This window comes from Mugil cephalus, chromosome 21, assembly GCF_022458985.1.
Source record: "Mugil cephalus isolate CIBA_MC_2020 chromosome 21, CIBA_Mcephalus_1.1, whole genome shotgun sequence".
Classification (NCBI taxonomy): domain Eukaryota; kingdom Metazoa; phylum Chordata; class Actinopteri; order Mugiliformes; family Mugilidae; genus Mugil; species Mugil cephalus.
Window position 1 is genome coordinate 3272725 of NC_061790.1, and position 24543 is coordinate 3297267.

Here is a 24543-nt window from a genome sequence, read left to right on the forward strand (position 1 = left end):
AGGTCAAAAGAGGAGTTTTAAAATAAATGCTGAACTTTGCAAATTATATTTATATTCTCAGTCAGATTTGACCTGGGGGGTCCTGGCTGATGTTACACATTTACTAATCAGTGCATTTCATGTAAATCAGGTTTATCTTCATGTTACAGCTTGAGTGCCGTTAGTAGTTGTTGTGGTGTGTTTTTGTGTGTCTCTTTCCACTCTCCTTCCTCCAGGTGATGCTCCTCCTCCAACCTGCAGCTGGTTCCACTCAGGTAATCAGCTGATCCTGGTTAAAGAGTGGAGGAGAGGGGGGCCTGGAGAGAGAGACAGTGGTGGAAGTTTGATGCTGCTTTGTTCAACAGTTTGTTGCTACTCTTCTTGTTGGTGACGTCCTGAGTACTGTTTTCAGTGGAACAGAGGGTGATTAATCTGTTTTGTTATTTCCCCGAGAGTGGCAGCACTTTGAGTTTGTTGGTGGTCGTTGGTCCTGGTCTGATTTAAGGCCAGCATTTTCAGTTAAGATTTTCTTTTGAAATATTCTAAATAAAGATTTATTTTACACATGATATCCAATCTGTTGTTTTCCTAGCCCATGAATATATTCTTTAGTTTTCTTCCCTTCATCCCCTCGTTAACACCTGGGGAGGTAACACTTCATAAATACAGGCATAAAAGAGGATTTGTGGGAGTGAGTTGTAATGAAGTTGGCTAAAACTATATAACACAGAATGATGTGATCATGTTACACGGTATGTTTTATTACCAGTTCAACCACATCAGGGGCCTCATGTACAAAGACTTGCATGGATTTCCCACTGAAACATGACGTCCGCTAAAATCAGATGTGTCAAAGTAATTTGCATGGATCCAAGGACTTTTCCTTTGTACATCCCAATCAACGTGGAATTGAGCGTACGTGTTTTATATTGCACTTTTCCAGATGCTGCAGGCACTTAGAATTGTATGCATTATTCATTCACTCACAGTCACACCCTGGTGGTGGTAAACTACCTTAGTACCTACCTGGTGGTAAACTACCTGGGGCAGGCTGATGGAAATGTGGCTGTCAGTTTGCGCCTACTGCCTCTGACCACCACCAACACCACTCAATGGTGTTGGTGGACAGACTAGGCATAGGGTGTAATCACAAGTGAAGTGGTGGAGTTCAGCCCACCGGTGAAACATGACTGCAACTCTGCACAACTTTGACCAGAGAGTGGCTACCCTAGTTGGTGACAAAGCTACGATGAGAGCTGTGTCACCCACTGGGCATCCCCAGGGTAAATGTGTTAAACTCAGAAATACTGTCATTATACTGGTCACACAATAGGCTGCTCACAATACAAATAACTCGTGCGCGAAGTTGCCAGGATATAAAAGGCATTGACCCATTTTTAGTCACTTCATTTTTTTTTTTTTTAATTTATTTCTAAATAGACAATGAACCAGGAGAGGGCACCTCCACCAGTCCCACCAGCTCCACCTTCTCCACCAGCAGCATGCGCCCTGGCGTCTCCATATCAGCTGCTTACGTCCGCCCGACTAGCCGTGTCCTCAAGTCACAAAAACGAAACTGTTAGAGCTATGCATGGCATTAATGATCAAATAATTACCACCCATGGCGATATTAGCAATGCCAGAAATGCACTTGTGAATAAGAAGCTAAATTGTGTCCTTGCCTCTTTACATGGTTGAAATGACATGCTGCTGGCCCATATCGATTCTCGGGTGGCTCGAGGTTGATGGTTCCGGCATCTGGTTCCTCTGGTGGGAGGATGTGCTCTGGCTGTGGTATGCGATGGCAGTTTGCCACCTTGTACAGGACACCACAGGCCATTACAGTGCAGCACACCTTCTCTGGTCATAGAGCAGCAGTCCTCCCAACCTGTCCAAGCAGTGCCAGTGTTCCTTCAGAGTCTGGGAATGGAGGTCATTGTACCTCCTCTCTTGGTCAGTGCTGCCACGATCTCAGGGGGTAGCCATGGTGCCCTGGTGTCAAATGAAGGCAGAAAACATGTGAAATTTGCTTTCTTTTGTTCATACACCAGTTGAATGAATCACACCAACTTTTTTCTAAGTATTATAGGTGCTTTATCGGGAAACAAAGACAAAGGACAAAACAACTTTATTGCAAGTATTGAGAAGACTGATGACTTTTATTAATGACTGCAAAAGTGCGCTGTGGCTGATACACTGGGACATTTCCAACTTTACACACACATTTAATAACACACTACTGAACACAGGGAGACAATACAGGACTTGTTAGAAAGCCCTGCAACTCTAATTTCACCAGGGAAAAACAAATAATTGTATTTGAAGCGCATATGTATGATGACAATATTTCTTAGTTCAACACATTTACCTTGGGGATGATCTGTGTCACTGTAATGGGCTCCCATAACTCCGGCGAGAGCTGTGTAACCCACTATGATGGCCACTCTCTGGTCGGAGGGGGTCAGTTCGTATCCTCCTGACCCAATCAGCTGCAATCAGGTTTCAGCGATATTCCGAAATCCTCCACTTCACTTCTACCTTCATGTCAGACCATTTCTTTTTTATTTATATGTGCGCGCTGCTCCATGGCATAATAGCGCCACACACACGCTCCCACTCACTTTTCTTTATTTTTGTGTTTATGCCTGATGACAGGCTACCAAATAGAGTATCACTACATGTCTCCAATTCATTTAATTACACCAACCACCTCCACCGACTACTCTCCGTAGTCCAGGTACGCCATAACATATTGCATTACCCCCATCCAGCGACTCCGATCATCGTTCTTCAACTCCTCCATCACGTACCGGGAGAGGCCGTACCCGGCGCCGCTCACTCGAACAACGTCCATCCAGAAGCCGGCACAGCCAGCCGGCAACAAGGCGCTGCTCTCGTCGGTCTTCCGTCATCACTTCCCCTCCGGCCTTAACCCTTCCACGCCTGACTACCGTAACAGACCAGACAGACGCCTGGACATCCTCGCCTCCGCTTCACAATCGACCATCCTAAACAGCCCTTCACCTGCCACACTATTTTCTCACTACTACGGCTGGAACTGCTTCGAGCCTTCCACACATCCCTGCAACTGCCTTTCCCTTCACTTGACATCGCCTCCCTCACTAGTTTCATCAGGTACGCCCCATTTCATCGAAAAGATCAAAACATCTGCAATCCAGGTCAGCTTCTTTACTAAACTGATAATCAGAATTCCTTGTCCTTCCATCTCCCATCCACAAATAAGCCGGGATCCCATTGACTAACATGGAGGGCTCAGAGCTTATGACCTATACTGCAGCCAGACACCAGGGGGAGCTCTAAATGCTCTGCCTTCACTTTAGAGGAGCTTTCACTCACAAGACCACGCTTGGTCGAGTTTATTTCAGCCACGTTAAAGGAGAGGGAAAGATGGGTTGTGGATCGGAAGGAGCGGAGGGATCGAGGGGAAGTAATAGAGGGGTCTGGGTTCGAGGGGAAGAGATGGAGGGATCGAGGGGAAGAGATCGAGCGATCAAAGGGAAGAGATAGAGGGACAGAGGGATTGAGGGATCGAGGGGAAGTAATAGAGGGATCTGGGGTCGAGGGGAAGAAATGGAGGGATCAAGGGGAAGAGATCGAGCGATCAGAGGGAAGAGATAGAGGGACAGAGGGATTGAGGGATCAAAGGGAAGAGATAGAAGGGTCGAGGGTCAAGGGGGAGAGATAGAGGATCGAGTGACGAAGAGACAGGGAGGAAAGGGTTGACAAAATGATCTGATGAATGGCGTAGTATCAATCGTGCATGGTCGGCCGAAGTGTGGATGCTGGAACCCAGGAAATGAGATCCAGGGTGGGGACATATCTCTGGAAGCGCCGGCTCTTTGACCCCCAAAACAATTCGTAGAGGCGAGTTGGAGATGGGCTCTTCTAATGTCGTTGGGATGGTTGTGAATGTGGCTGTGGTAGCCTCAGGATGTCCATCTGGAAGTGGAACCAGACACGTGTGGCTATTGCAACTGATTTGGTAGTGAATAATGGAACTCGAGGGGATGCATGTCAGGCTAGTTGGGCGTTCACGTGGTTTTGCGAGATTGAATTAAGGAACAGTTAAGGAAATGTCAGATAGGCTGGCGTGCCGCGATGGTTGTATGAAGTTGAAGAAGATGTGAATTCGGAACATCGGAGGAACCAGAAGAATGTCAAGAGGAACAGCTTTGAGCGTGGAATCAATTGAGGGGGTCAGGTAACCAACTTGAAGGGAATGGATGCAACAAGCTAAAAGAGTTGCTGTGAGAGGGAGCCGCTTTGGAGCTGTCCGTGGTTCTGATTTGTGTAGACCTTTAATTAGCATACTTACGTGTGGTGGGGAAATGGAAGGACAAGGAATTCTGATTATCAGTTTAGTGAAGAACCTGATGCCACTGATGTAGACCTGGATGGTAGATGTTTTGATCTTTTGGATGAAATGGGAGTACCTGATGAAACTAGTGAGGGAGGCGATGTCGAGTGAAGGGAAAGGCAGTTCCAGCCGTAGTAGTGAGAAGATAGTGTGGCAGGTGAAGGGCTGTTTAGGATGGTCGTTTGTGAAGCGGACGAGAGGAGGCAAGGCTGATTAGTTGTAGATGGTGGCTGAAAACGGTGGAACCACAATTGGATCAGGATCCGAGTCTATAGTTATGGACCTGAATTTCCGGACGGACATACTAGACAAAGAGTCGACCATTGCATTCATGTGTCCTGGAACATGGCGTGCACGGACGATAAATTGGTGTTGGAATGCGGTCAGGGTGAGTTTACTAGTGAACTGCATGATGAGGAGGGATTTGGAACAGCCTTTATTTATGATGTTTACGATGGCGATGTTCTCAGAATGGATGAGAATTACCTTTTTGGACCACTCATGCCCCAAAAGAAAGGCTGCAATGACAATGGGATACAACTCGTACGGGGTGGAGGATTGTGACATTTCTGGGGGCCATTGGGAAGCAAACCGGTGTACAATGACCGGTGTCGTTGAAAAACATGTCCCTGTAAAGTCTAAATTTGGTTGAAAAGTGAAAGGTGAAAGGTGTCTCAAAAAAATTAAGAAAGTTCATAAAACTTAATAGCCATGCTTAGTGTTAACTTATTTTTTTCATTTTGTGTCTGCTTGATACAAATTTAACCCTACGTAGAATTACTAAATACCTACAACTTACTACTCGTTTTTTATCTTAGTTTTTTTTTTAGTTCACTTAAATTAAACAAACCAATTTCCTTGAATGGGTCCTTGTCCTTCTTCTCTCTCTCTCTCTCTCCCATTTCTTATCTGTTTAGCTGTTATTACCTATGTAAGCCTATGTAAGCCCAAATAACAGACAAACTGCCTGAGTCAAGGTTTTAATACGATCCATGACGATACCTCGCTCCTGAATGATGGCAGTGGAGATGGGCTGGAGGACCACTAAACTTGGACCCTCATGAGGACTATCTTCACTGACAACTGTCAGCACACCAACAGTGCACTCTAGGGCCTCATCTCTCACTGTATCCTACAAAGACACACAAAGACACATTCTTCATGAATACTACTTCATTTGGTATGGTTAAACTAAAGCTATGGTCCACAAGGTCCATATATTCTTGAAGAGTGACACTGACTTTTCAACCTGGACTCCTGCTCCTTAGATTTACAATGAATTAATGTGTACAATGTTTATGTGGCAGATTTCATTTTTATTTACTGGCTGTTTAAATACCTCTCAGATTAGCTGTGGAGGAATTGCTGTACAAAATACAAATACATCAATCACTGTACAGAATGTATATTGTATGTTGTGGAGATAGAATTACATCCACACAGATACAGTTCTATTTTATTGCAGACCAAACTTTTTATCATGTGCAAGTACTTACAGAGCATGTCTTGGAGAATTCAATGGAGTTGTCACCAAGTAAAATGGGAATGCCTTTGAGGACAACAGAGTGAAGTACTGTCACATCTGGTGTCTAATGATACACAGAGAAAAGACCAGTTAACAGAGTAATTTGCAAGGCACAAGTCAGACAGGAAATAGGGTTGGGCTGGATGATCTCATTTAGAACTTGACTGATGAACTATCATACAGATCAAAAGCAAAATTAACCTACTTACCATCCAGCTCATGCTGGCCAACAGTTCCCTTTTTTGTTTTGAAGTTCAATGAAACACGGGGTATACTGGTCCAGAGGCTCAAAGAAATCTCCCCCAAGATTCTTACTTGCGATTCTGTTGAACTCAGCAAACACCTTGTTGACTGTGGTGACATCCCCAACCATAGGTCGACCCACAGTGGTAGTCCTGTCTTTGACAAGCACAGATTGTTGTAGTTGGTAACTAAAGTTGGCCCAGTTTAGAAATAAAAAAAAAAAATGGTCTCACATTAAGGTAGAAGTGAAGCGGAGGATTTCGGAACACCGCTGAAACGTGATCGCAATGGGCAGGGGGGTTGGGGAAGGGGGGGTCAGGAGGGTACGAACTGACCCCCTCCGAACAGAGAGTGGCTGTCATAGTGGGTGACACAGCTCTCGCCGGAGTTATGGGAGCTCATTACAGTGACACAGATCATCCTCAAGGTAAATGTGTTAAACTAAGAAATATTGTCATTATACCGGTCGTACAATAGGCTGTTCACAATACACATAGCTCGTGCGTGAAGCTGCCAGGATATTAAACACGTTGACTCATGTTCAATGTTCAATTTTCTTAATTTTTATTTCTGATAATTGTAAACAGTTTTGGTGATGCCTCCCATCAGCACCGACTCCACACCAGCTGCTGACGTCCGCCCGACTGGCTGTGTCCTCACCAAACTATGCTGGGATCACGAGACGAAATCAATTATTATTATTATTATTGTCTGGATCAAGTAATAACCGTCCTTGGAGATATTAGCAACACAATAAATGCACTTGTAATAAGTAGCTAAACTGTGTCCTTGCCTGTTTACATGGTTGAAATGACCTGCTACCGGGTCCGCATTGCTTCCCGAGGTCCAGCATCCAGTTCCTCTGGTGGGGGGATGTTCTATGGCAGTGGTATGGCATGGCGGTGTGCCACGTTGTTCAGACCAGTTCACATATTATTTAAACATTTATGGGATGAAAATGTTTCCTGCTGACAAAAACAAATTCATCCTGTAATGGCGCTTTGATAGCATGTGTCTGCAGTCAATAGCTCCGATTACATTAGGAAAACCGGCTCTTGCTGTAAACTGAAGAACACTGAATGATGTAACATTCGTAATGATGGGGTGATGAAGCAGCATACGGGGGGTAAGTCCAGAGACTGGAGCCACAGTGTTCTACAAACAACCTAATGTTGAACACCACGCCCCACTACAGGTCAGCAGCTTCTGTGTGGAGAGAGCTGTTGTCAAAAAACAAACAAACAAAAAACACAAAACAGAATCGAGTGCATGTTTTAAAGTCCCAGTCCACAGTTGAAAGCATCATGGTGTGGTTAACAAGCTGCACAGCTGGGAACAGGAGAGCGCTGCATCGCGTGATCAAAGCGGCCCAAAGCATATCGTCAACTACCCCCTGCCCTCCCTGGAAGATATTGCCACCTCCCTTGGCCTCAGCGGAGCACAGAAAATCTGCAGAAGCCACACGTGGGGGGCAAACTGCTGAGATGTACAATGACAATACAATCAATATGTTCTATTCTATTCTATTCTATTCTATTCTATTCTATTCTATTCTATTCTATTCTATTCTATTTTAATATCAGTGCAGTGACTGAACTGAATGTGTTCTCTATGTATCCTTACCTGGAAACTGAAGCATCCATCAGGATCAGGAATAAAGACATTTGAATCCATCTGAATTCAACCATTGTTCTTCTCTGTCTCTCTCGTCCTCTTCTCTCGTCCTCACGTTGATGAATGACAGAGTCTCTAAAGAGTCTTCTACTTAAAGATGAATGCAACATGTGCTCTGTGTGGTTTGTGAGGTCACTTCCTCACAGACATCATGGTCCCTCCTCCACACAACCAACCAGCAACTCACAACCGCACACATCTCCACTAAAAAGGGACGAGTCATCACAGTTTGTGTAAATGTTCATGCAGTTCTTCTTTTCTATAAACGTATTGCACCTCTGAAGTCAGTGTTCGGATGTTTTTGTAGCCAGGACAGTCAGGCCTTTTCTTTTCTTATCTTTTCGTTTCACACAGATGAAGTTGAGCTAGGCCTGTTTTTATTGTAATTTGTCTATTTTATTTAGCAGAAGCCCCAATGCCCCCCCCCCCCCCCCCAAGTTCAGAAAAGAAGCACGAAAGCATTTATCTCAACGAACTATCTTCACACATTCAACTTCCTCTATTGTGTTGATTAGCAACAACTTTTCTGTTCTTGACCTCCCTCTAAAACACTGTAGTAAAGAGTCAGCAAAATACATCAAACATAAAAATGAAAATATAAAGTTTAAAACAGTGTTCATTCTTTATCTATTTAAAGAAAAGACAATTGTAGAGAGTTGATGTCAACAACTTAAATGAGGGACAGAGGTGAGAAAACATGGGCTGAAGTCTCTATGAGGAAGTGATACCTCATTAACATGTTCGTCTTTAACTAGAAACCTCTTTAGAGACTGTGTCTTTCATCAACGTGATGTTACCTGGAAACTGAAGCATCAGGATCAGGAACAAAGACATTTAAATGCATCTGAATTCAACCATTGTTCTTCTCTGTCTCTCTTGTCCTCTTTTCTCATCCTCACGTTGATGAAAGACACAGTCGCTAAAGAGGTTTCTACTTAAAGATGAATATAACATGTGACTCATGAGCTTAGTGAGGTCAGTTCCTCATCGTGTCTCCAGTCTGAGGACGATAAAACCACAAGTTACTGTTGTACATCCACAACAACCAAACAGTTTTTATGGGTGAGTAGTTTTACTCTTCACATGTCAGACTAAGAAACATTTACCAACAAAAGACTAAGGGCTGCATTTTTGCACGTATTTATCTTCACTAACAATCTTCACACATTTGTCTTCTTCTTACTTTAAGGCCTCAAACACGTGACTGCCACAAATGCACCATGGGAGTGGACACCGTGTGCAATTCTTGTTCTTATTGTGGTTTTGTAGTCACACCAATATGCTGCTTCACTCAGCTGCTAAAGATTTTGCTTGTACTTAGAGCTGTATATCACAATCTCTTTGTCATTTTGGTAAATACTATTTATATATTATAAATTAAAAGTAGAGGTCACAGATTCAAACCCTGCATCACTGCCTTGTACGCAATGAGGAAGTTAGAAGCGTTACCTTCTTTCTGCACACACTAGAAAGAGACTAGCAGTCAATATAAGGAAGTGACATCACAGAACGTCAACGCTGTGTCTCTCTATACGGAAAAGAACTGTAGACAGTGAGACAGTTCTAAGAAGGAGGAAGACGGAGAAAGACGGACAAGAATGATGGATGAATTCAAATGGATTAAACTGTTGTCACTGATGATACTGATGCTTCAGTTTACTGGTAAGGATTCATTTAACAGGAATCTCTAAAAGGTCTCTAACAATTCAGTTAATTGTCTCATATATTTGAGATTCAATATGTGGCTAAAAATAAATATGGACTCATTGTGTGATACAGATCCATTCAAGTGCAGGTGATTTGATTAATCTGGAATAAATGCTGCAGTCAGATGAAATAAAAACCTTTAAATTAAGATTTAAATATGTGAACATTCTTCATGGGGTTTCCAGGTGTAGAAGGTTCATCGTCTTCTTTATTCATGTCAGTTTGCGTTTGGTCTCAGTCTGGTGATGAAAATAATCCTTCTCTGCATATTCAAAGTAAATTTCATTTAAATTCATGAATATATGAAGAACATATGAAGTCATATGAACCATCGTGGTGTTGATTCAGTGGTCAGAGAGGTGTTAGTTACTATTCACAGGGGCTACGGGGCAACGCCTGAGCCTCCAGTCTACAGCAGCAAGCTGTAGGACGAGCTAAATATCAAAATGAGCGGCTCAATCGGGATCGGTGTCCTATTACTTTTCTTTACGAAATATGAATTTTTCACAACTGCGATAAATTTTTCATTGGAAATGAATGGGACGGCCGGAAAAAAACACGCAAAAAAGACAGTTTTTCAAAGGTCTACTGCTCAGGCATACTTTCACCCACAGACTTCATTTGAACTCTAAAAAGTAGACACAAGCCTTATGTATTGGTGCATTATCATCTCGTTTTGATAGGTCTTATAGTTGTTGATCAATCACTGTTCAATGATCATGACCTTTTTCGAAAAATCTCGTTTTCGAGTGCGGAATGTTGCTACTTAGAGTGAGAGAACGTGTTTGAAATCACCTTAAATTTTCCTCTTTTCACGCTTGTCCCGGCCACAATATACACACTAGTCACATGATTTTTTTCCACAGTTGTAGACAAACTTGTTGTGTCTCTCACAATGTGCTCGGCAAAGCAGTGAGATGTACAGAATTTAAACTGTGAGCCTCTGTTCACGGTAAAGTACCTGTCTGCTCTCCATTCACTCCAATGTAAAGATTTTCTGAGAAAAGGAGAAGCACCTTTGTGTTTAACTCGCGAGTGTGTCCAAAATATTTGCTCCAGGAGGACCAAAAACATATCAAAGTCTTCAGAAAGGGCTTACGACGCCCACAGTCTGCTTGTTTTTCTGATAGGAGCTACCGTTTTGTCACAGTAAGCCCAAATGTGAGACCAGTAAAAAGGTAACTTTGTGATGACAGTGACACGCACATGCGCGCACGCGCTTAAGCTCAGCAGTAGCAGGATGTACAAACATGTGGGCGAAAGCGTGCATTACTCTCTCACACACAGGCTAACTGTGCTAAATGTAGGCTAACTATGCTAACGTAAGCTAACTGTGCTAAATGTGCATTAGGTGTGCTAACTTTAAGCTGCCTGTGCTAAATGTAGGCTAACTGTGCTAACCGTATGCTAACTGTGCTAAATATGCATTAAGTGTGCTAACTTTAAGCTAACTGTGCTAAATGTAGGCTAACTGTGCTAACCGTATGCTAACTGTGCTAAATGATGGTTAAGTGTGCTAACTGTGTGACATGTGGGTCAAGTGTGCGACATGTGGTTTGACTGAACTAAATGTAGCCTAACTATGCTAACGTAAGCTAACTGTGCTAAATGTGCATTAAGTGTGCTAACTTTAAGCTAACTGTGCCAAATTTAGGCTAACTGTGCTAACTCCCATGTTGACAGAGACAGTACCCCCGCCATTAGCTCCCATAGCTCCTTCAAAATTTCCCAGAGGGAATTGTCTAGTTAGAATTTAAAATGTTGATATATAAATAAAATATACATTTTATGTTTTTATATATCATATAATTTTTCTGACTCTCCTATCTACAGTGTTCTACAGTGAGATCGGTCCAGTTTCTTGACCAGTAATAGAACAGAGGAAGATGAGCATGTGAAGATCAACACACTCAGGTCTCATAAAATAACCATGACTTCAGAGGTACCAATGAGAGCTGACAAACGTCATCATGAAACCTGCTTGGTTTCCTCTAATAATAAAACAGTGTGAACAGAGAAGCACAGATGCATTTATCTCAACTAACCATCTTCACACATCAACCTTCCTCTGTTCTGTTCTATACTTGACCTCCCTCTAAAACACTGTGGGAAAGAGAGTCAGTTTAAAACGGTGTTTATTCTTAGTCTGTCCACAGAAAAGACAAATGTAGAGAGTTGATGTCAACAACTTCAGTGAGGGACAGAGGTGAGAAAACATGGACTGAAGTCTCTATGAGGAAGTGACCTCACTAACCTCATTTTTTTTCTTATTGTGGTTTTCTAGTCACAGTAATATGCTCCTTCATTCAGCTACTAAAGATCATTCTTTAGTTTAGACGCAAAGCTGTATATCACAGCCTCAATTTTCATTTTCTTCCAGAGTGTTTCTATGTGTCAAATGAAGAGTAGAGGTCACAGAGTCAAACCCTTCATCACTGCCTTGTACACAAGGAACACTAGAAAGAGACTAGCAGTCAATATGAGGAAGTGACATCACAGAGTGTCAACGCTGTGTCTCTCTACAAGGAGAACTATTTTAGACAGTGAGACAGTTTTAAGAAGGAGGAAGACGGAGAAAGACGGACAAGAATGATGGATGAATTCAGATGGATTAAACTGTTGTCACTGATGATACTGATGCTTCAGTTTACAGGTAAAAATCAACAAAAATTAATCAATTGAGTCACATATTTGAGATTCAACATGTGGCTTAAAATAAATATAGACCTATTGTGTGATACAGATCCATTCAAGTGCAGGTGATTTGATTAATCTGGTATCAAATGCTGCAGTCAGATGAATTAAAATCCTTTAAAATAAGATTTAAAATACAAATGGATTCTCACCATTGTCTTCACATCTTAACAATTGTTTTACTGTGTGTTATTTACAGGATGTTGTGGTTGTTGTCAGTCATGGTTTAGTGCAGCATCAAACCAAACCACAGATAGAGTTAGAAAGATGAACTCATTCATGTTGGTAGTTTTAGTTCCTGGTTTCCCTCCGTGACTGAAATAGTTTCCATGTCAGTGTAGACTGATGTTTTTTGGGTAAATGTTCAGGTTTAGATAATGTTCTGCATTAATGGCACTTATGGTGTTCCATACTTTGTGTTTGTCTGGACGGGTGACACACACTTAATGATGATATCAAGGATCATATTTTACTACACTTCATTAAGTCAAAGTTCCTGGAATTAATCCTTATTTTTCTTGTGTTTTGCCAAAACATTAGGTACACTGGTGAAAACAATCCTGTATCTTATCTCATGAGGTGACAGTGACAATGTCATTTCACAGTGGTGTGAAAAAGTGTTTGCACCCTTCCTGGTTTCTTATTTTTATGCATGTTTGTCACAACTAAATGTTTCAGATCATCATCAAATGTAAATATTAGTCAAAGATAATACAAGAAAACACAAAATGAAGGTTTTTATTAAGAAGATAAAACTAAATCCCAGCCTACATGGCCCTACAAGCCTACAAAACTTTCATTTAAAAACTGCATTTAGTGTTTACTTGTGTTATCTTTGTCTTATATTTTAGTTAATTTGTCTGATGATCTGTAATATTTGAGTGTTGATGCAAAAACATGAGAAATCAGGAAGGAGACAACACTTTTTCACACCACTGTATATTCAACAGAGATCATGAAATGTGTGTTGTGAGGAGTTTAACTCTTCACTCATCTGTTCATGTGTGCTGTCAGAATCTACATAAAGTGTGTATTATAAGAAAAACCTTTAAAAGAAAAGAAGAACAGCGTTACTGCAAACATTTTTCTCTGGTGATGCTGGTAATTCAGACTTGATATCTGCAGATGACGTCTTCACACATTCCAGTTCAATAAACTGTCTATTGTTGGTCTGATCATGAAACACTGTAGAGAGTCCTGAAATGCACCCAATATTAACATTTAAAATCTTGACACAATATTGGACAATGAAAAGTCCAATATTGTGACTTGTGACTCCTCAAGTGAAAGAATAATAAAACATGGACTAGAGTCTCTGTGAGTAAGTGACTTCACAAACTGTTCAAAGCACATGTTATATTCATGTTTAAGAAGAAACCTCTTTAGAGTCTGTGTCAGACAGAGAAGAACAATGGTGATGTCTTTTCAGATGTATTGCAGTAGTACTTTTGTTGTATTTCAGGACTGACATGTCACGGTAGTCTGGGCTTCATCTTTAGTGAAGTATTTCCACACACTTGATGAACTGCTGCTAGTTTGCTGCAACCACCCACTGGACTCCTCACCTGTCTTCTAGGAGGTGTCCATGTTGTTATTGTCACATGATCAGTGTCTAGTCGACATGATGATTAAAGTGTGATAGCGCCTCACACTAAATATTTTCATTTACATTCTATTTTTCATATTTCTGTCTCTTTGTCTCAACAGCAACAACTGGACAACGTTCATCTGTCACTGTCAGAGTTGGACATGATGTCACTTTGTCTTGTGGAAATGTGAGAGATGGACAGAAGAACTGTGACAGTACTGACTGGTTGTTCAATGGTTTAAGAGACAGAACAACAGTAGAGCTGGTTAAACATGGACAGATCAGATCTAAACCAGACAGACTGAGAGTTACAACAAACTGTTCTCTGGTTATAAAGAAGGTCACAGATGATGATGTTGGTCATTACACCTGCAGACAGATCATATCAGGACGACAACAAGGAGAAGACTTTCAGGTTTATCTGTCTGTTATTACCAGTGAGTATTTCCATCATAATGTTCCAGGTCAAACTGTCTCATTAGAACAACATAGTGAAACATGACAATAAGTATGATCACAGTGATGAAGTTCATTTTCCTCTTGTTGTCTTTCTCTCTCAATATCTCCATCTTCTCCAGTGACTGAACGTGAGGACAATGATAAAGTCGTCTTGTTCTGCTCTGTGTTGGATTATGATTCATGTATTTACACTGTGGAGTGGCTGTATGATGGTAAAGAGAAAATATCAGACATGCAGATATCATCACCTTCCTGCACTCACCCTGTGACATTTACATCATCTCACCTTAATCAGAGCATTTATGAGTTATTGAAGTGTAAAGTGACAAATGGTTACACTAAGAAAGTTCAGCTGTTTACCTTCAGCCCTCAGTCCTCAGGTGAGAAACAAACCAGTTTCTATTATCTATAAAGTAAAGGTAACATGGAGTCTGTTTGACTGTTCAAATTGTTATATGTTGTTTTTGACTTATTCAGGAAAAGATGAAAAGAGAAAGAACAAAGTGAAATCAACAATTAAACCAACAGCAACAAGTAAAAAAATGACAACATCAGTGAAACTCACCTCATCAGAACAGACAATCAGAACAACATCTCCAAACACCAACGATCCAACAAATCAACAAGGTAGAGATGGAATAGTTAAAATCTGAATGTGAGACTGACCCTTGACTCTTTTTTTCTCATATTCAGTCTCAGCCTTCATCATTTTCTTTTTTCTCAACATCCAGCTCATCATCTCAGACCCAGAGACTCTTTAATCATTTAAACTTCTCTCTCCAGTTTGGTCATGGTGGTATATGATTGTTCCTGTGGGTTTATTATTACTCTCGATATTTGTCGTCATCATCAGATGGAGGAAAACTAAAGGTGAGAACATTCACAGACCAACATTCTGGTGGAACTTGAATTTTTTAGAGGTTAAACTCAACTCTTTTATATTTTCAGGAAAGAAAACACAGATGAAAGAAAACACTGTGAGTTTAAACACTGAATAATGAAATTCTTGTACAATGGCAACTGTGTAATGATATAAATAATTGCATAAACACAGAATGTTCCTGAACTGTATTTGTACAGGAACTGAACTTAAACTCTGCAGAGACTCAGTCTGGTCCAGAAACCAGTCAGGACACGGTGAGATCACAAACTACACCCAGTACAGAGTTACACTCACTGATAGAGCAGATGTAGAGTCATTATGTTGTGTTCTTTATGTTGTGTTCACTGTGTAGGCTCAACCTGAGGATGGTGTTTGCTACGCCTCCATCAGCTACACCAAGAAGACCAAGAGTAAAGCTAAAGCCCAGGTAAGATCTCTAATGGATCATAGTGGAGATGTTAACAGAACAATCATGATGTTAAGAACTCCTGTCAGGTTGTGTTGTGTTGTGTTAAGATTGAGTGGATGAAATGTGCTGCAATGTTTCCTGTTAGGACCGTGATGATGATGATGAAGGTGGCTCTGTGGTCTACAGCACTGTGAAAGCTTCCTCCTCTTCTGCTGATCCCAGAGACCTCTATTCTACCATCAACAAACTAAACAAATAAGAGGTTAAATCTGTTAAATGGAACATGAAAGCACCAAGAGGAATCTCATGTCCTCTCTTATCTTATATTTTGTGTAATATATCATATATCCTATATCGTATAGGATATCGACAAACCGTCATCAGATCACCTTAGGGTTAGGGTTATACAGTATCATGTCTATGAGACATGGATTCATTAAGAGAGTAGAGACTCCCTCTAGTGGTGGAGAGTGTTCATAGGGAGGTCAGACAGACTCTATACTGTCCTCTTTAGACTTTGTCCTCACATGGACACAATATTTTACCATGTATTTTATAAAATAGATGCAAATGTATTTCCTTCTGTGGTTCAACACATTTCATGTAAAATTATTTTCCAGTATTTTGTGTTTTCAGACCCGTCACATATTCTGATGTAAATAATACTCTAATACATTTAAATTAAAAAGTCTCCCAGTCATAAAACCTGTGTCACATGATTCATTTATTTGTTTTTTTTGTTTTTTTCATGAAGCTTTCACCTTAGTCATAAATCCATTAAACGTTGGAGAATACTCAGGTGGTTTTATTCCTATAGGAGGTGAAACTGGTGACATCAACAACCACACGTCTAACATTTAAGCTGTCTGGTCTTCAGTACTTTTAACAATGAAGTCAAGAGTAGAAAGGTTGTTGACCAGTAATAGAAGAGAGGAGGTGTAATGAGTGAAGACTGTAGCTGAGAAAAATATCTTTTTTCTTGGATTGTGTTCAATAAAAGACAAACGAAGTCCTTATAGCTAGATCCTACCCACTGTCTTTTCTGTCCTGTGAGTTCCCAGTGAAGGTGATTTTCTTCTGCAGACTGATCACCACGCCCGTTGAAGGATCGATTGGTTGGGGGTTCCCATTTAAATGTTGTGCTACCATCACTCTGGGGCAACTGGAAGCTCTGCTGTAGTTTCCCTGACAACTGTAAACCTTGCTTACTTCAACTCCACCATTAATAAAGTAACTTAGTACTTTTACTCTAGTACTGGATTCCCCCGTTAATAAAGTAACTTAATACTTTTGCTCAAGGATTAGACTCGACCTGTAATAAACTGAGTACTTTTACTCGACTACTGGACTCCATCATTAATAAATTAACTGAGTACTTTTGCTCCAGTACAGGACTCCACCGTTAATAAAGTACCTAAGTACTTTTACTCTAGTACAGGACACCACCATTAATAAAGTAACTGAGTACTTTCACTCTACTACTGCCGTAACCATGGTTACAAAAATCACACGCACAGAGGAGCTCACAGCAATGGAGAAGGAGAAGGAGGCCAAATTTCACTCCACAAACACCCAACTGTAACGTATGACCACGTGCTCCTTCCGCACATCCGAACGTACACCCAACACTGACCGCACATTCAAATATGACCACTCAGCCCTTCAGTGGCCTGATAAGGACACACTCATGTTCCCCGAGGAGGGATTAAGAAACACTGAGTTGAATCATACCATAAATTAAAACAATAAATGTAAAATTCATATTGTTATGTTGGAAGCAACTTCACAAGAAAGGTGAAACAAAACAAACAAACAAACAAACAAAAAAAATGAATGTATATGTTGCTTTATATAAACAGTCAAAACACACATGGTCCAATTGACCCTGGAGGACAAAAGGTAGAAGACAACACGAAGGCAGAGGAAAGTTTGTGTTGGTTGCAGTCTAGAACACACACTGGAAATTCATCATCAATAAATGCTTCATTTTCTAGAAGTCATATTAATGTGAGCAATGGCAAAGAAGAATCAGTTACAGATAACATTAAGATTTTAAAGCTCAGTAAAGTCAAACATTCAAGATTAAAAATATTATATATATATATATAATATATACTATATAAGACAGTAAATGTTCTACATAAATACTATCAGAAATATTTGTTGTTGGTTGAAGCTGAGATCAAACAGTGTTGATGTGATTTAGCTGAAGACTCTAAATGTCTTGTCATGTTGTTGATCCACAGTATTAAAATGATCTTGTGCTTGTGTTGTTTTCTGCTCATGTTAAATGTGATGAGATGATGTTTAACAGCAGTGGACTCGTCTCTGTGGTGAGTTGATGTTGAAGTTGTTGATCAGTGGAGTCTGACTGAAGCAGAAGGGTCTCCAGAGTTTTCATAGATCACTGAACCTTCACCTTCACCTCCATCATTCTGCACCTGTGGAAAACAACACCACAAACAAACATCACAAACACTGGTTTGACTCTGTCAAGTTGGACCTGTACAAATGTTTGAATGTTCAGGGTTTAAACTCACAGTGTTTTCTTCCATCTGTGTCTTGTTCCCTGAAAAGACAAATGAGAGAGTCCACTTTAGCTTCAACAGCCAAATTCCAGGTTCATCAAAAGCTTTTTCTGACTAAAACTTTCGTCTGTAAATGTTCTCACCTTTAGTTTTAATCCACATATTGAACGTACCAACAGATATTAAGAGTGCTGCTAAACCCACAGACACAATGATGGATCTCAAAAAATGGGAAGAATCGAGAAACACAAACAACATGAAAGATTTTTGTTCTGAAGAGTAAACCAAGAACTAATATTCATAGAACATTAACTTTAATAAATGTACAATAATGATCATAGCTCCACCAATATCCAAGAGTCAGTCTAACATTTAAATATCAGACATTAAGAGATGAGAGAGATTCAGTCTCTGTGTTGAAGATTTGGTGGGTTATTGTTGGTTGGAGATGTTGTTCTGATTGTCTGTTCTGATGAGGTGAGTTTCACTGATGTTGTTGTTGTTTCAGTTGTTTCAGTCTTTGTTGTGGTTGTAGTTTTTCCTTGTTTTTATTGTTGTTACGTCTTCACCTGAACAAATACAATCACAGCATGTAACAATGTCACAGTTTAATTTGTATATATGATAGAAACTGGTTTGATTCTCACCTAAGGACTGAGGGCTGAAGGTAAACACCTGCCCTTTCTTAGTGTAAACATTTGTCACTTTACACTTCAATAACTCATAAATCCTCTGATTAAGGTGAGAAGATGGAAATGTTACAGTGGCAGAGCAGGAAGGTGGTGATATCTCCATGTCTGATATTTCCTCTTTACCCTCATACAGCCACTCCACTGTGTGACTACATGGATAATGATCCAACACAGAGCAGTCTGTCTGGTTTATATCTGATCTTTCCAAGATTAACCAACTTTACTGTTGTTCTGTCTCTTAAACCCTTAAACAACCAGGTAGTACTGTCACAGTTCTTCTGTCCATCTGTCACATTTCCACAAGACAAAGAGACGTCATGTCCCACTCTGACAGTGACATATGAACGTTGTCCAGTTGTTGCTGTTGAGACAAAGAGACAGAAATGTTAAAAATAAAGAGTAACATGAAAAAGATGACTGTTACAATTTTTAAAAAGGTTTTAAATTTTTAAAAAGGACCAAACTGTCTCCACTTTCTTCCATTGGTCAAACTGACGCTAGAATCCAGGAATATTATTAGTTTCACCATCTGTTGAGTTTGGAGCCAGAGTCTGATCAGTTCTGTGTGAGAGTGGAGCTAAGCTAAGATAAGATAAGATAAGATAAGATAAGATAAGATAAGATAAGATAAGATAAGATAAGATAAGATAAGATAAGATAAGATAAGATAAGATAAGATAAGAAATGACTTTATTGATGTCCTGCAGAAATGTAATGTAAAAAAAAAAAATTTTTAAAAAATGTAAAAGTGTGTACAGAAAGAACAAGCATGAAAACAAAGAAATGTTGGATGATAAAAAAGCAAGGTGTGATATCAAACAGTGGAAAAGTACAGCATATAATCCCATAAGTAAAATGAAACTCATCACAGTTTATGACCTATACTGCAGCCAGACACCAGGGGGAGCTCTAAATGCTCTGCCTTCACTTTAGAGGAGCTTTCACTCACAAGACCACGCTTGGTCGAGTTTATTTCAGCCATGTTAAAGGAGAGGGAAAGATGAGTCGTGGATCGGAAGGAGTAGAGGGATCGAGGGGATGGCGTAGTATCGATCATGGTCGGCCGAAGTGTGGATGCTGGAACCAAGAAAGTGAGATTCAGGGTGCGGGCATATCTCTGGAAGCGCCGGCTCTTTGACCCCCAAAACAATTGGTAGAGGCGAGTTGGAGATGGGCTCTTCCAATGTCGTCGGGATGGTTGTGAATGTGGCTGTGGTAGCCTCAGGATGTCCATCTGGAAGTGGAACCAGAAACGTGTGACTATTTCACCTGATTTGGTAGTGAATAATGGAACTCAGGGGAATGTGTGTCAGGCTAGTTGGGCGTTCATGTGGTTTTGCGAGATTGAGATTGAATTAAGATTGAACACGATAGTATCCAGCGGGTGGAAGGAAATGTCAGATAGGCTGGCGTGCCGGGATGGTTGTATGAAATTGAAGAAGATGTGAATTTGGAACATCGGAGGAACCCGAAGAATGTCAAGAGGAACAGCTTGGAGCGTGGAATCGATTGAGGGGGTCAGGTAACCAGCTACAAGGGAATGGATGCAACAAGCTAAAAGAGTTGCTGTGAGAGGGAGCCACTTTGGAGCTGTCCGTGGTTCTGATTTGCGTAGACTTTTATTTAGCATACTTACGTGTGGTGGGGAAATGGAAGAACAAGGAATTCTGATTATCAGTTTAGCTGATGCCGCTGATGTAGACCTGGATGGCAGATGCACACCAACAGTGCATTCTAGGGCCTCGTCTCTCGCTGTATCCTAGAAAGACACCCACACATATTCTTCATGAATACTACTTCGATTGGTATGGTTAAACTAAAGCTATGGTCCACAAGGTCCATATATTCTTGAAGAGTGACACTGACTTTTCAACCTGGACTCCTGCTCCTTAGATTTACAATGAATTAGTGTGTACAATGTTTATGTGGCAAATTTCATTTTTATTTACTGGCTGTTTAAATACCTCTCAGATTAGCTGTGGAGGAATTGCTGTGCTACCGGGTCCGTATTGCTTCCCAAGGTCTGGCATCCAGTTCATCTGGTGGGGGGATGTTCTATGGCAGTGGTATGCCATGGCGGTGTGCCACGTTGTGCAGGACGCCACGGGGCATTACAATGCGGCACACCTACTCTGGTCGTAGAGCAGCACTGCCCCCGACCTGTCCAGGCAGCGCCAGGGTCCCTTCAGCGGGTCGATTGCCCTCTCGACCGCTGCCCGAGTTTGGGACTGGAAGTCATTGTACCTCCTCTCTTGGTCGGTGCCGGGGTTGGTGAAAGGGGTCAACAGCCACCTTCTTAGGGGGTAGCCACGAAATGAAGGCAGAAAACGTGCGAAATAGATTTAGTTTCCTTTGTTCATACACCATTTGAATGAATCACACTATCTTTTTTCTAATTATAGGTGCTTCAGTGAGAAAAGAACACTTAGGACGAAACAACTTTATTAACGGATAAAGTAGTTACTCACCGAGAACCCACCCATCGCGCAACCATGCTGTTGGTCAGAATGGACGAGTTATGCGTTGAACCAGGCCACCTTGCCACCATGTGAGTGAGCTGCATTTGAGCTTCACATATTATTTAAACATTTATGGGATGAAAATGTTCCTGTTGACAAAAACAAATTCATCCTGTAATGGCACTTTGATAGCATGTGTGTGCAGTCAATAGCCCCGATTACATTAGGGAAACTGGCTCTTGCTGTAAACTGAAGGACATTAAATGATGGAGACATAGTGTTCTACAAACAACCTAATGTTGAACACCACGCCCCACTACAGGTCAGCAGCTGGGAACAGGAGAGCACTGCATCGCGTGATCAAAGCGGCCCAAAGCATATCGTCAACTACCCCCTGCCCTCCCTGGAAGATATTGCCACTTCCCTCGGCCTCAGCGGAGCACAGAAAATCTGCAGAAGTCACAGGTGGGGGGGAAACTTCTGAGATGTATGATGACAATACAGTCATTCTATTCTATTCTATTCTATTCTATTCTATTCTATTCTATTCTATTCTATTCTATTCTATTCTATTCTATTCTAATATCAGTGCAGTGACGGAACTGAATGTGTTCTCTATGTATCCTTACCTGGAAACTGAAGCATCAGGATCAGGAATAAAGACATTTGAATCCATCTGAATTCAACCATTGTTCATCTCTGTCTCTCGTCCTCTTCTCTCGCCCTCACGTTGATGAAAGACACAGTCTATAAAGAGGTTTCTACTTAAAGATGAATACAACATGTGCTCTGTGTGGTTTGTGAGGTCACTTCCTCACAGAGACATCACGGTCCCTCCTCCACACAACCAACCAGCAATTCACAACCACACACATCTCCACTAAAAAGAGAGGGGGCGTCACAGTTTGTATAAATGCTCATACAATTGTTCAGAAAATAAGCACTAATACATTTATCTCAACCAACAATCTTCACACATTCAACTTCCTCTATTGTGTTGATTAGCAAACAGGTTTTCTGTTCTTGACCTTGGAGACAAATGAAGAGAGTTGATGTCAACAACTTAAATGAGGGACATAGGTGAGAAAACATGGACTGAAGTCTGTATGAGGAAGTGATACCTCATTAACATGTTCCTCTTTAAGTAGAAACCTATTTAAAGACTGTGTCTTTCATCAGCGTGATGTTACCTGGAAACTGAAGCATCAGGATCAGGAACAAAGACATTTGAATCCATCTGAATTCAACCATTGCTCTTCTATGTCTCTCTCGTCCTCTTCTCTCGTCCTCACGTTGATGAATCCAAAGAGGTTTCTACTTAAAGATGAATATAACATGTGACTCATGAGCTTAGTGAGGTCACTTCCTCATCATGTCTCCAGTCTGAGGACGATAAAACCACTGACCCAAGTTACTGTTGTACATCCACAACAACCTAACTAGTTTCTATGGGTGAGTACTTTTACTCTTCACATGTCAGACTAAGAAACATTAACGAACAAAATACTAAGTGTTGCATTTTTGCACGTATTTATCTTCACTAACAATCTTCACACATTTGTCTTCTTCTTACTTTAAGGCCTCAAACACGTGACTGCCACAAATGCACCATGGGAGTGGACACCGTGTGCACTTTTTGTTCTTATTGTGGTTTTGTAGTTACACCAATATGCTGCTTCACACAGCTGCTAAAGATTTTGTTTCAGTTAGAGCTGTATATCACAGTCTCTTTGTCATTTTGGTAAAGACTATTTATATATCATAAATTAATAGTAGAGGTCACAGAGTTAAACCCTGCATCACTGCCTTGTACACAATAAGGAAGTTAGATGTGTTACCTTCTTTCTGCACACACTAGAAAGAGACTAGCAGTCAATATGAGGAAGTGACATCACAGAAAGTCAACGCTGTATCTCTCTATACGGAAAACTACTGTAGACAGTGAGACAGTTCTAAGAAGGAGGAAGACGGAGAAAGACGGACAAGAATGATGAATGAATTCAAATGGATTAAACTGTTGTCACTGATGATACTAATGCTTCAGTTTACAGGTAAGGATTCATTAACTTGAAAACTACATGAAAAGTTGATGACATGAAGAGTCTCTAAAAGGTTTGTAACAATTCAGTTAATTGTCTCATATATTTGAGATTCAACATGTGGCTAAAAATAAATATAGACTCATTGTGTGATACAGATCCATTCAAGTGCAAGGAATTTGATTAATCTGGAATAAATGCTGCAGTCAAATTAAATAAAATCCTTTAAATTAAGATTTGAATATGTGAACATTCTTCATGTGGTTTCCAGGTGTAGAAGGTTCATCATCTTCTTTATTCATGTCAGTTTGTGTTCGGTCTCAGTCGGGTGATGAAAACCATGTTTCTCTGCATATTCAAAGTAAATGTCATTTAAATTCATAAATATATGAAGAACATATGAAGTCATGTGAACCATCGTGGTGTTGATTCAGTGGTCAGAGAGGTGTTAGTTTCTATTCACAGTTCAACCCCTTCAGCCTCTGTTGTCTCATCTCTGGCACTAGTTAGGGGCTACGGGGCTTCACCTGAGGCCCAGCCCCTACAGCATCAAGCTTCGCCCCAAAGTCTTCAGGAAGGGTTTAAAACGCCCATGGTCTGCTTGTTTTTCTGATATGAGCTACTGTTTTGTCACAGTGAGCCCAAATGTGAGACCAGCAAAAACGCAGGAAATCTAACTCTTTTCGCTGACTCGGCTCCGCGCGATTCTGTCATCAGTGACGACCACTGTGAGTTGCCACGGCAACCCATGACCCTCAGGCCTGGGCCATAGCTGAGACCAGTTCATTAATCAGTTTTCTCTGCTGTTAATACAGCTGATCCCTGTGTCCCACACATTTATGTTACAAGAATACACACCAACACACACACACTACACAGATAACTTTGTGATTACAGTTACACACACACATGCGCACGCAAGCGTGCCCTCCTCACCCACACACATGCACAGACACACTACATAGGTAACTTTGTGATATTAGAGCTACACACACACACACATGCGCACATTCCTCACCCTCATCCACACACACACACACGCGCACATTCCTCACCCTCATCCACACACACACACGGGCGGACGCGCTTAAGCTCAGCAGTAGCAGGATGTACAAACTTGGCCGAAAGCGCGCATCACTCTCTCACACACAGGCTAACTGTGCTAACTCTAACCGTATGCTAACTGTGCTAAATGTTGGTTCAGTGTGCTAACTGTGTGACATGTGGGTCAAGTGTGCGACATGTGGTTTGACTGAACTAAATGTAGGCTAATTATGCTAACGTAA

The 24543-nt window shown here is 41.1% G+C and overlaps 1 protein-coding gene and 1 long non-coding RNA gene across 2 annotated transcripts; one reads left to right on the forward strand and one right to left on the reverse strand.

The window, feature by feature from the left end:
- The first annotated feature begins 11962 nt into the window (after nucleotides 1-11962).
- On the forward strand, nucleotides 11963-16139 carry LOC124999275. Its single transcript, XM_047574114.1, has 9 exons — nucleotides 11963-12159; nucleotides 13908-14225; nucleotides 14367-14627; nucleotides 14725-14874; nucleotides 15031-15117; nucleotides 15196-15224; nucleotides 15328-15384; nucleotides 15483-15557; nucleotides 15685-16139. Exons 1-9 carry the CDS (start codon nucleotides 12096-12098, stop codon nucleotides 15796-15798), a joined length of 1155 nt encoding a protein of 384 aa, XP_047430070.1. The 5' UTR covers nucleotides 11963-12095; the 3' UTR covers nucleotides 15799-16139.
- A 1749-nt stretch (nucleotides 16140-17888) lies between these two features.
- Nucleotides 17889-18150, reverse strand: LOC124999301. The gene is made up of 2 exons (XR_007111179.1): nucleotides 18080-18150; nucleotides 17889-17980 (listed from the first exon to the last, which is right to left on the reverse strand). It is a non-coding gene; the product is annotated as an uncharacterized LOC124999301 (long non-coding RNA).
- Nucleotides 18151-24543: the final 6393 nt, after the last annotated feature.

What these genes read in the sequence shown, in the direction of transcription:
- LOC124999275 (XM_047574114.1), top strand. Translation starts at nt 12,096, where the DNA reads ATGATGGATGAATTCAGATGGATTAAACTGTTGTCACTGATGATACTG. An exon ending in CTTCAGCCCTCAGTCCTCAG is followed by an intron (nt 14,628 to 14,724) that starts GTGAGAAACAAA and finishes TGACTTATTCAG; the next exon opens with GAAAAGATGAAAAGAGAAAG. An exon ending in CACAGATGAAAGAAAACACT is followed by an intron (nt 15,225 to 15,327) that starts GTGAGTTTAAAC and finishes GTATTTGTACAG; the next exon opens with GAACTGAACTTAAACTCTGC.